At 40.9% G+C, this 13,260-nt stretch overlaps 1 protein-coding gene across 2 annotated transcripts in view; it reads left to right on the forward strand.

The window, feature by feature from the left end:
- Positions 1–8,759, forward strand: part of LOC137381371 (myb/SANT-like DNA-binding domain-containing protein 2) — a 41,011-nt gene extending 32,252 nt beyond the window's left edge. For both annotated transcript variants that reach the window (XM_068053855.1, XM_068053854.1), the window contains exon 4: positions 1,542–8,759. In XM_068053855.1, the coding sequence (XP_067909956.1) occupies positions 1,542–2,409 (868 nt within the window). In that variant the 3' untranslated portion in view covers positions 2,410–8,759. The remainder of the gene's footprint in view (positions 1–1,541) is intronic.
- The last annotated feature ends 4,501 nt before the right edge of the window (positions 8,760–13,260 follow it).

Here is a 13,260-nt window from a genome sequence, read left to right on the forward strand (position 1 = left end):
GAGCATGGACAGTGTCAATCTCTCATTGCGTTTTGTGTTTCAGTTGGCATTGACTGTCCCATTATGTCTCTCTCTGCTTAAACAATCCAACTTCACAGCTGTATGGGACTGAAACTGATGCAGCTCTGTATTTAAAAGAGCATATGCGATCGTAGCACCAACTCAAATGAGCCTGAGTTTTGGGAATATTTACTCATCTAAAATTGGTGAAAGGGTGAATGCACTGCTTGTTAACAGTGAACCACCTTTTAGATCTGCCAATCCTGCTGGTTTGGGGTGTCTAAACAACAACCTGTGGGCCAAACATCATTTGTCCCGTCAATGAAATCCTGGCTGCTTGATTGATTGTATTTCCACCTGTATTCCTTATTATTCTGGCTTGTCCAGTTTAAATTCTGTGCGCCTGTAGGTTTGGGATGGGCCATTCTTAGTGCTTGGTGGATAAATCCTGGATACTTAACCCCAAGATTCGTCATAACAACTTTGAGTTGTTAATGTTCATTAATGAAAACATAGTGGTGACAAAGACAAAATATTTGACGGTCTGCTCGATTTAAAAGATCCTATGCCACCAGTTGCAAAGAGCTGTTAGTAACATGCTAGCCTGGTCAAAGCCACCCTCGATAAAACTCCAATTTATTTCTTGCTCCCTCCTGTGTATTAATTGGTACATTAAATCTGATTGTCCTTATCCAAACTAAATATCTTAATGATTGTGCTATTTATTATTATTCTTTAGTCACCACTGACCACCTCCAGGCGCGTATCCATTGTCTCTCGAGATAAGGAGGCCCAAAAGAATTTATTATTATTCTTTAGTCAGTAGTTTGCCACTTCTCCCTGTGCAGAGGAGCCATTGGCTGACCCAGATTAATATTTAGCTGTACTCATTATTACCAAAGAAGCACTGTTCCCAGAACACAGTATCTCTAGGCTGGTATAGTGCACCATCTACTGAGGAAGAATTGTCACAACTGCCTGGTAGTTTGGAGAATAATACTCAATTACTTCTGTTACCTCAGTTTGGTAAAGCGATATCCTGGTGTGTGAAAGTCACACTTTCACATCACCAGAGCCCAGTGAGTGACTCAACTGGTGTAATAAACCCTCTGTTAGACTGCAATCCAGTTTTCTAATCCAATTTTATGGCGCATGTAATAATTTGATAGAGTAGATAGGGAAAAACTGTTTTCACTCACAGTTGGTTGGGTAAGCAGAGGACACAAGTTTAAGATTATTTGCAAAAAAGCAAGATGGGAGATGAATTATTTTTAAAGTCGGCTAATTGTTATGATCTGGAATGCTTTGCCTGAAAGGGTGGTGGAAGTAGATTAACTGGTGTTGGATATATACTTAAAAAGAGAATTTGCAAGGCTACAGGTAAAGAGTAGTGGAGTGGGACTAATTAAATTGCTTTTTCAAAGAGCAGACGCGATGGGCTGAATGGCCTCCTTCTGCACTCAGTGATTCTGTTTAAGTGTTACAATCTGTATGTTGTTCATAAAGTTTTCTCACTTGTTCACTGTTTTTTTCCTTTTAAGGAAGCCGGAGATTCTGCAGGCCCTCACAGCACTATTAGATGCTGTCCAGCCAAGATGGCAGGAATTCCAAAGTTACGAAGAGCTCAGCAGTACACACTTCACAAATAAACTCGGAATCTTCGCCATTGGCTACAATACCAGGTGGGTAGAGGACATCCGGTACCATTATGCTGAAATCAGCTCCCAGGTGCTGGTTGGAAAGAGACTGAAGGAATATTTAAACCCAGATAAGCCAGAAGGCAAAGTGATAGCTATCAAGCGTCAAAAAATGAACTGGAAGAAAGTCTATTACAAGCTTTTTGAGATCACTAAAAGCGAGGCGCGCTGTCTCGAGCTGCACTTTGCTTTCGAATGGATACCCATCGCACTTTCCCGAGCGGCTGGCGACAACACTATACAGTATTTGCTTCCGGGCGGGATCCCGGACACCAACGGGCTCTACGTGATTGGCTGCGAGGAGGCAGAGGGTGAGGTTTTCTCCCCGCGGCGAGATTATGGGATTCGGGTGCTGCCAAGGGTCACTCTGCGGCGGGATTCTGGTGGCACCGCTGCAGGACCGTCTCTCTTGGATAACGAACTCAGTGACGGTGGTGAGATAAAGTCAAAAATCCGCTACTGTTACTTGGGCTTGGCGGAGGAGACGACCATTCGCCAGTGTATGCTGCAACATTTTCAACCACCGGTCAAGATGCTGGGCATAGAGACATGTACCATCAACAGCTTCCTCTCTGAAAACTGTCGGGCCGGGGCCATCTCCAGATCTATTTACATCAAATTTATAGAAGTAGAAAAGGAGTATCTCTCTGCAGGCTGCGTGCTTGAGTGTTTGGAAAAAGCCATGGGGTATTCTTTACGATTCACAAAGTAAACCCCAACCGTAGCGCACGTATTCAATTGTGATGTGCAAAGAGTTCTGCCTGGTCACATTTAGAGCTGTAATAATGTCAGGGTTTTGATTTTGAAGCTTCCCACACTCGCTGTACTAAGGATTTTGATGCCGTAGTAGCTGAGGAAGGGGATTGGGTGGAACAAAATTGAAGGTTCAAGACTGTGGGTGGAATAGACTGGAAGCACAAGGCAGGAGCTGAAATCATGGAGAAGGAGTTTGCAGTTACTCAGTTCTATGGAAAGAAGGTTCGACTCTGGGGAGTGAATGTTGGAGCCTTAGTACCTTAACAAGTTGAACGGTCTGATGTCATGGTTACAGTCCTATTAATGTACAGTGTACTGTACAGTCCAATCAATTTACAGTCTAGGACATGAATACAAGCTGTGAGAGCACCTACTTGTTACACTCGTCTGGCAGTATATTCGGATGCATGCTTCACTTGTATTCTGTTTTCTTAGCGCTGCCCGGCACTCAAATTTACTAGCCACTGTTGTGGTGATTTCATTGGGTTAGGGGCCAAGTTTCTAACTGATAAGCTGAGTGGCAAATGTGCATTTTGATTGGGGATGGGGATAGAGAGGAGGAGGAGAAAGCTGGAATTGAAATGGGGCCTCAGTCTGCTGCAGCCATACCTCTTCTACTAAAATTAGCATTGAACTGATTGGGGAAGAGGACTGTAGATAATTTTATGTTGTTCAGGAGGCTGCTCTGGAGTAGTCTCGGGAGGCCAAAGTGTCAATCAAACCTCCTATGACAAACTATGATAACCTTCCTGTTATCAGAAACACAGTTCCGTGAACCTAATTTTGTATTGCATCCTGACCCAGCTCCAACCTGCACAGCTGCGATTGTTCTGGCACTACTGATGTGCGCAGTGCCTTGAAAATATCCCAGGGTTTGGTTCCAGCACATGAACAATTGGGGGAAAAATGCAGTGGAAGTAGATGGCTGAAAAGAAAATGTGTGTGAAAGACGAGAGCCAGGAGGGCAGCAGAACCCCTAATGAGAAGCCTGGTGCAAAATACTCTGTTGGGTTTCCTAAGTATAATGATGGCAGTGACTAAAGTAACCAGATGCCCTCCATTGGCCATTTCTAGTTGGAGCATTTTAAAATCAGTGCATGTCTACCTGAAAAGATATGATATAATTTATCAACTTTACACACGAGTATAAGTAGCACCCTGGAATGAGATTCAAAGCAAAGCTTCCCAGAATGAATTGTATCTTAGTGTTTTTTTCTTCTTTTAAAACTGATCTCTTTTTTTTTTTACAATTTTCTTTTCTAATCCGCTTATATTTATTCATTGTAAAACAAGTGACAAAATAGACAATCGGAAGTAAAATGTTAGGACCAATTAGTTTGATGAAGGTTACAGCCTAAGTAGCCCTTTGCAACTAGTGAAATCCACTGGAGTTTCCAGTGCATTGTGGGTACATTTGACATGAAGTGCACATGTGACTGAGATGGCAGTGGTCTGGATTGGGGCTTTCTGTGTTGCTGTGCACCATGGATTATAGCTGCTCTGATTGAGAGACATTTGAGCTATGTTGGGGGTGCTTTTTTCAATGTAGATTTCAGTACAGTTTAACTGCCAAGGTTTTCCCTATGCAAAGAGGGGCCAGTGGCACCTATCTGTTTTCAAGTCATTTATGTTTTTCCTTTTTAAAATTTCAGTGCCCACATTAGTTTTTAAATTGCTCTTAGCACTGTGAGCTGAGGCATCTTTTGTTATTAGAGAGAGCACTGATCCCTGAAATGTCTCAATCTAACTCCAGCTTGTCAAATACATTGTCCCCAATGTAAACATTGGACATCTATAAACTTATCTTAACTCTTAATCTCAACCCTTGGGAGGCTTCAAATAGGTCATTCAATAGATAGCACTATAGTACCTTAAAATTCAGAAGTGTACTGTTTTCTGCAGGTAGACCATAGCAGTCATGAGCCTAAATGGAAAAAAAATCTTAACATTAGAAACAGGTCCAATAAAAGAGAAGCTCTGTCAACAATATTCGTGTCTCAGCTCCTTACAGACAACTGCAGCAGTCGCAACATTTTATTTCCCAAATTTAAATGTAATGTACTTTCATGAAGTTTTTAAGGTGAAAGTGTAGGCTTCATCAATAGCTCAGTTAGTTAGTCTTCTGCAAATCGGAACAGAACCAAATAGATGGAAAAAAATCTCAGGTTTAATCCTCAGTTTGTGCTGATTGGAGATGGGGAGACAGTAGAAGCATTACAGTTGGGCCCTGTGCCAAGTGAAGGAAAAAAAAAACATCAGGTCTCTGTTCCTCTTTGCTACTGAAAAGCATGTGGGTGTCAGTCATGTTCTCATTGCCAGTTGATAGCACACACCATTCGATATGCTGCAACAACTGGATCAGGCTAGACTATGATACTTCAAACCAGGAAAAAGAGTTGACGACATGATACTTTTAGCAAAGTTTCATTACAACCCTTGCATTTGCTCAAGACTGTGTTTTAAGATTTACTGAGGCACTTAATAAACGCATGTCTTGATACCATAAAGATAAGTATTAAAGCAAGGCTACGTTGCATCGTTTAATATGGATTCTTTACTAATGAGAACCAGGCACAATATAGGATGCATTGGTGAGATATTATATTGGGCTCCAAGTTTCATAAGAGTATTTTTAATGTTGGTTTTTCTACTGTCAAGACCTAGAAAGGACATGCAATGTATTTGTGGCAGTAGTACAGTAGAGTATTCTGTAAGTTTTCTCCAAGACTATTACCAATTCGAGCTATTGAGTGAGGACCCAAGACCACACAGTGATAGTTAGAAGTTTCCACCTGCATGGCGCAGCCCTAACCTGGGTGTTATTCTGTGGAATCTTTTGACTGCAGTGGAACCAAGAGGCATGACACTTGAAGCTGCAAACCTAATTTCCATGAACACTGAAAAGTAATGACACAGCCCAGATTTTGTATTCTGTTACTCTGAAGAAGGTGACTTTATTGTTAAGTGTGGAACACTTGCACATTTTTAAACAGTGAAACATCCTGTTGAAATAACTGCAGCAGTGCCGTTAGGGTCAGAAGGCCCTCTTCGGTGAGCGAGATATGGCTGGTACTGCAGGGAGTTGAGCAAAGTGATGTTAACAAGTCATGATAACTACCCACTAAATATTTGGTTATATCGCCAAGAGGTAAGAATGTTCTCGAATTAATCACGTCTCTGAACTGCTTAGTTGATCTTGTCTCGCACAAAAATACACTTCCATTAGGTTGCAGAACGACATTAGCGTTTCCTGATAAGAAGTGAAGAAACAGAAGCCGGAATAGACCATACGGCCCCATTGAGCCTGCTCTGTCATTCAATATGTACATGGCTGATCTTTGCCTCAACTCCACTTTCCTGACCGCTCCCCATATCTGTGTCTCAGCCTTAAATATATTCTGATGGAGCATCCACAACCCGCTGGGGTAGACAATTCCAAAGATTCGCAACCCTTTGAATGAACAAATTTCTCCTCATCTCAGTCCTAAATGATCGACTTCTTATCCTGAGACTGTGCCCCCGTGTTCTAGATGCCCCTGTCCGAGGAAACAACCTCTTGTCTACCCTGCCGAACCCCTTAAGAATCTTGTATGTTTCAATGAGATCACCTGAAAGCTAATGGAACTTTCTTAAATTCCTGTTGTAATCTTGTCGAGCCATCTCTCAAATTCTGTAACTGAAGTAATTGTCTTTCAGCCAGTAAATGCACTATAGGTTGGTGAAATAGTTTTGCAGAAATGTTGAAGGGGAAGCCTCTCCGCTGCAGGTAAATGAGCATCATTACACAGTTCAAGCTTAAAGGATGAACCCTACACATTATTGTTTTAAATGTTTTACTTTAACAAAACTGCTGCCTGTTTAAATAAGGAAAACAAGAAATTGAAAATGCTTAAGGTTACTTCTGAAATTCTTCCTTGCCCACGCTTTTTGGGACTGAGACTGTTCTAGGTATGTTGCTAACTATCTATCTATAGTGTGACCATACTTCAGTGCTGAGAGGTGGGACTTGAGGGTTTATTTTTCACGCCTGATCCTGGGTAACTGCATAGGTCACCTGGAGCACTCATTTGATTATTTTTAAACTTATATCGGACACTATGTTAGCTTTGAAATTATTTATGCCACTTTATGTTCCAGAGGTTCTGTATATTAAGCAGTAAAAGAGTTTAAAAACTGTTGTGAGAAATCTAACTAAGAAAATAAATTTATCTAATTGAAGCTAACCTTAAGAGTATAACATGTATAGCTACAAGCTAGACAGCTGAAGAATGGGTTAATCTGAATTAATGTATGAACCCAGTTCTAGAAAACTATGCAAACGACCTTGATGAAACGAAGTAGGGCATGATCCCTTAGTTTGGATTTGATTCCAGTTTTGCCGCTGATCCCAAGTGAAACACAGCTTATTATTAATAGCCAAATGCATCCAAATCAAATCTAAATTAAAATGATCTATCTGCCTTTCAGAAGCAGCTTCATGTATATATTTGACTCAGCCCAGCTAAAAATAGTATTAGTTCCCTCTTGAAGTTTCTCCCCTTGTATCCTAAAGATGTTGACTCTAGTTGGGGTGTGGTTCTTTGGCTGGGAGCAGCTCTTCAATATTTCATCCATTTTTGGTTTGTGAAGCTAACTAGCAAATGCTGGCGGATTATAACTGAAGGGCATGCCAATTAAATCTAATGTTGGGGGTCTCTTTTTTTTCTAGTAGTGTCACCGGCTAGTGCTCAAGAACATATGCTCATTTTATTGCCCACCCATCCCCTTCCCCACCCCGCCACAGCCTCTTTAATCTAAAGGCACTGAAACCAGTTACAGACTTTGCTGTTGCCCAGGGTATTGGCTAGTAAAATACAGCTCAGGAATCAGATCTTGAACCTTGTGTGTGTAGTTTAACTATGTACCTAATGGTGTCCTTACTTATAAGACTATTGTTGGGGAGCTTCCAACTTTATATTTAGAGCCACTCTAGAAAACATCTCCATTCACTCATTCCTTTGGAAAATACTAAGCTCTTTATTCTGCTGTATTCAGCAGCTATCCAGTTAACTTTATTAATTGGATCTGTGATCCCCTGTTTAGAAATACAGTTCAGTACATATGTACCTACAACCTAATCACAAACTGCTGGTGAGAAGTTTTACTAATCTACAATTTGGACAGTCTGGAAACATTCCAATCCCACCACAAAAAGTGCTGGACTGCTCTGTGTCTAATAGGCAATAAAGGCACTAATGCTTAGGACCCCGGACCTACAATACATCTCACTATGCTCTCGTGGATTGCCAGAATGCACACTGTTGAAACTTGCCCAGGTTCAATAGTATGTTCTTGTATAGTGCAAGCATTCAAAGGTGGGAGTTTTAAGTACACTCTAATTTATATAGAACTACTGGCGTTCCCATATAAATGAAGACCAAATGAAAGTCAGCAAAACAAAACAAAAAACCAAATCACTGGAGAAAATCCCCGGAGCAAGCCACTGTTCTGAACGATGACCAACCAGGCAGGCTGAACTGTATCGTTCTTAGTTTAGACACTGTTGATCATATAAAGATGAAGATATAGTTAGAGGTAACTTTAAACAAAAAAATTGTATTTTTTACATTTTTGTGTTTTGATTTTTCCAAAAAGTTTATTTTGGATGTTTCTTTGCCCTCCTGGTAGTTAAGCTGTCGAAAGCTTTGATTTTAAACGGGGCAGCCATTCCTCTTGTGTAGCTGACCAATGATGCACACGCTCCAGATTTTACAGACAATATGATAGCCAGATCAGGACAAGGTGCGAAGATGTTTCATCAACAGGTGGCTGATGGTTGCACTGATGTCCAAATATCCACATTTAGTGGTGGAATTAAAAATTAATTTTGAATTTGCGGCAACAAAAAAAAATCACAGAATGGCAAAGAAAAACATGAACATGTTTTTTCCATTTTTCTTAACTGAAATATTATGTGGTATTTATCCATGCTGTTATTGATTATATTGTAATACTTTATGAAATGATTTATCCTTCAAGAAGGAAAAAGGCATCTCTGCTGACTAGCAAATGCTTGTGACTAAAAATAAATATGGATTAGAATGTTGGCTCCAAGTGAGAGAAATATAAGATCATCGTTTGATTCACAAAATCGGGGAATATAATCCTCACTCACTGCCCCCATTTAAGAATGTTAGGGATTTTCCATTATTTTCAATGGGAACTCCCAGCGGCTTTGGGCTGTTTTGGTGAGATATGTCTTGTATTCTTCTCTTGATGCAGCATTAAGCTATAAATTATTAGATATTAAAGACCATTATGACTTTATTCTTCTGGCTTGTGTGTGGATATTTGGAATAGTGAAACAATACCTCTTGGATTTTACCCTTTAGAAGCTATAAGAGTTCATTACATTACAACAATAAACACTACTATAACATCTTGAACGCAGCAGAATGTCGCGAGGTGCTTCAATACTGAGCAGCAGTTGGGAGAAGAGCTCATGGAAATGACCAGTGATGGTCAGAGAGGTACGTTTTACAGATTTTGAAAGCTAAGAGACAGCCAGCCAAGAGGCTTAGGAAGAAAATTCCAGATTAAGGGTGTGATGGTTGAAGGCTCTGTCATTGATGAGGCTAAGAGAGAGACAGTTTTTTATTGTAGAATTTGCTCTTTTTTTGACATAGATTTTATTTTGGAACTGTGTGCCATATGTTAATTTTGTGTAATGTGCTATTAGTAAGGAAAGGTGATTTCTTCCTGGTCAGTGACCTTGCAACTGGGCAAAATTGGAATGTGGGACCATCCGCCCTGCCTCCAGGCATGACTGCCTGCTGATATTTTTCCCCCTCGGTGGAAAATGGCATAACTCAACTCGAAGTCGCCTCAAACCTGTTCTGTGGCACTGAGCTCAATGCTATTTTGTTTATACAATTCCCAAATTTAATTTGCATTCCAAGTTTCTGTTGGCACCCAAACAGTCACATGTAATTGGAATCAGGGTTGACTGAAAGACTTGACTGGTGATACTGCAGTGTAGCTTTAACCTTTTGCAGAGGCTGATAAGTTCTTGTGGTGTCTCTACCATGTCTGAGTCAGTGAGGTGAGTGCCACAGAATCAACCAGTTTCCCAAAGAGGCGAAGTTATAGTGCTGTCTACTTGAGTACTTTTTGGAAGCACAGCACACCACTACAAAGAGCATGTTCAGCTACTCCCCACACTAAGCACATTGTATGTCCTGGGTCTTGGAGGTGTCCCAGCAATGAACAAAGATGTAGCAATCCAAGGTGGGAAGTGTTAAAAGCACAAAAGAATTGTTGAGTTTTTTTATTTGAAACAAACTGCTTAATGTCTGAGTCCTTTTTTGTGTCCCTTTAAATCATGGAAGACTCACTAATATGCTGCTGTTAAGAGATATGACGTATTACTTATTGGCCCAGTGGGACGTTATGAATTAAAACTGCAAGAAAGCACCTTAATGGTTTAGTGGATAACTGCACTTGCTGATGCAGTACTGAGTCATACCAACGCCCAGGTTGACCTCTTCTGCGTTAGCTGATCACAGTCTATGGAGCAATGCTACTGGTGATGTCAGTGTCCCCTGCTCAAAGTAAAAATTCATAATCTTTCCACCTAGTTGGTATCCTGTGACAGCTGATGGAAAGTATGTGGGTGTGACCGACCGACTGCTGAGATTAATATTGAGCTCCAATGTGTAGTGCTAACAATCAAACTGCCAGGCCAAGATTTATTACTGTTTGGGTAAGATACTGAAGGACTAGGCAGCAACCTATTCTGATTGAGGCAGTTCCTTCAGAGGAGAAAGGAAACACGTAGTGCAGGGGTCAGCAACCCTTTTTACCTGAAGAGGCTTTAAAAAAAAAAAAAAAAATTGCCTAAAATAAAAACTATTGGGAGCTGCAAGACAAAAAAAGTAAAGAATAGAGTAAAGGCATAACTTGGGGAAATATTATTTATCGAAAATCTAAGGGATATTATGCACTGACTTGAAGCTGTAAAACACCTGATGCTTAAGAATGACCACAGTTACTACTGAATTTCATGCAATTTCAGTCTTTGTATATAGTTCGGTACAAATCCAGTTTATACTTCCCAGGAATAGGTTAAGAGAGTTTTGTTTTCAAAGTTGAATCTTGATGCCACCTGAATCTTAAATTTGCCTTCGGCTTTTATCACTTTTTCCCTGGGAAATCATAATGGCACATTTTCTTTCACTGTTGGGTGGATATTTTTCGGCAAAGGTTTTGAGTTTTGCAAGCAATTGCTGGACAGAATTTTGACTTTTTGTTCACGTGAAACATTTGATCCCATATCTGACCTATGAGAGTTCTGTTTGGCTTAGCACGAAAACAACCTAGTCATTTCAGCAAGTGAAACAAATCCCGTGTGTGTGATGTTTCTAGCATCATTTATATAATTTACTAAATTCTAGCATTAAATAATTATGAATGCCAAATTCTTTAACATTTATGAATTGAATCATGAGATAAACTGTCAATGACTAGGAGACCGCACTATTAAAGGTGGTTTGAATTTTTAATTTAGGCCACAATTGCCATATATTTTATGAAATAATGTCTAAAAATGCTACTTTGAAGCCTGACTGCATAGAAAATAAATTTTTGATTAAGTAAATAACTCTAAGAAAAATTGTATTGCTCTCTAGTTGATTTGTTATTTTCTTGACTTAATTTTTTTAGGCTTTTTCAGGAGAATGCTATCCAACTGGAAAAGGTTGAGATGAATGGCATAGACTCGATGGGCTGAATGGCCGCCTTCTGTGTCGACTCGATGTTAAAGAGTTGCATGCGGCTCTGGAGCAGCAGGTTGCTGAGCCCTGACCTCATAGAAACACCAGAAAGAAATGGAATGAGCATTAAGAGTAAATGTTTTGAGATGAGTAGAAGATCCACAGAAAGGAAATGAGTGCAGCTAGGGATGTTTTCAGAATCTTAAAAAGTGACCAAATACAAGATTTAAGCTAGGGAGGAGATTGCAGAGCCTTTGTCCTTGATCTTTATGTCGTCATTGTCGACAGGAATAGTGCCGGAAGACTGGAGGATAGCAAATGTTGTCCCCTTGTTCAAGAAGGGGAGTAGAGACAGCCCTGGTAATTATAGACCTGTGAGCCTTACTTCGGTTGTGGGTAAAATGTTGGAAAAGGTTATAAGAGACAGGATGTATAATCATCTTGAAAAGAATAAGTTCATTAGCGATAGTCAGCACGGTTTTGTGACGGGTAGGTCGTGCCTCACAAACCTTATTGAGTTTTTCGAGAAGGTGACCAAACAGGTGGATGAGGGTAAAGCAGTGGATGTGGTGTATATGGATTTCAGTAAGGCGTTTGATAAGGTTCCCCACGGTAGGCTATTGCAGAAAATACGGAAGTATGGGGTTGAAGGTGAATTAGAGCTTTGGATCAGAAATTGGCTAGCTGAAAGAAGACAGAGGGTGGTGGTTGATGGCAAATGTTCATCCTGGAGTTTAGTTACTAGTGGTGTACTGCAAGGATCTGTTTTGGGGCCACTGCTGTTTGTCATTTTTCTAAATGACCTGGAAGAGGGTATAGAAGGGTGGGTTAGTAAATTTGCGGATGACACTAAGGTCGGTGGAGTTGTGAATAGTGCCGAAGGATGTTGTAGGGTACAGAGGGACATAGATAGGCTGCAGAGCTGGGCTGAGAGATGGCAAATGGAGTTTAATGCGGAAAAGTGCGAGGTGATTCACTTTGGAAGGAGTAACAGGAATGCAGAGTACTGGGCTAATGGGAAGATTCTTGGTAGTGTAGATGAACAGAGAGATCTTGGTGTCCAGGTACATAAATCCCTGAAGGTTGCTACCCAGGTTAATAGGGCTGTTAAGAAGGCATATGGTGTGTTAGCTTTTATTAGTAGGGGGATCGAGTTTCGGAGCCACGATGTCATGCTGCAGCTGTACAAAACTCTGGTGAGACCGCATCTGGAGTATTGCGTGCAGTTCTGGTCACCGCATTATAGGAAGGATGTGGAAGCTATGGAAAGGGTGCAGAGGAGATTTACTAGGATGTTGCCTGGTATGGAGGGAAGGTCTTACGAGGAAAGGATGAGGGACTTGAGGTTGTTTTCGTTGGAGAGAAGGAGGAGGAGAGGTGACTTAATAGAGACATGGAAGATAATCAGAGGGTTAGATAGGGTGGATAGTGAGAGTATTTTTCCTCGGATGGTGATGGCAAACACGAGGGGACATAGCTTTAAGTTGAGGGGTGATAGATATAGGACAGATGTCAGAGGTAGTTTCTTTACTCAGAGAGTAGTAGGGGCGTGGAACGCCCTGCCTGCAACAGTAGTAGACTCGCCAACTTTAAGGGCATTTAAGTGGTCATTGGATAGACATATGGATGAAAATGGAATAGTGTAGGTCAGATGGTTTCACAGGTCGGCGCAACATCGAGGGCCGAAGGGCCTGTACTGCGCTGTAATGTTCTAAGTACAATCTGGTGCTAGATTACCGATAACAACTTATATTTGTATAGTATCTTTAACATAATAAAACGTCCCAAGGCACTTCACAGGATCATTTTAAAACAAAATATGACACAGAGCCACATGAGATATTAGGGTAGGTGACCAAAGGCTTGGTCAAAGAGGTTGGTTTTAAGGAGTGTCTTAAAGAAGGAAAGTGAGAGGAGGGGTACAGGAAAGAAATTCCAGAGCTTAGGGCCGAGACAACTGAAGGCATGGCCATCAATGGTAGAGTGATCAAAATCTAGGATGCTCAAGTGGCCAGACTTAGATGAGCACAGGAACCTCAGAGGGTTGTGGGGCTGGA

Source organism: Heterodontus francisci, chromosome 22, assembly GCF_036365525.1.
Source record: "Heterodontus francisci isolate sHetFra1 chromosome 22, sHetFra1.hap1, whole genome shotgun sequence".
Classification (NCBI taxonomy): Eukaryota; Metazoa; Chordata; class Chondrichthyes; order Heterodontiformes; family Heterodontidae; genus Heterodontus; species Heterodontus francisci.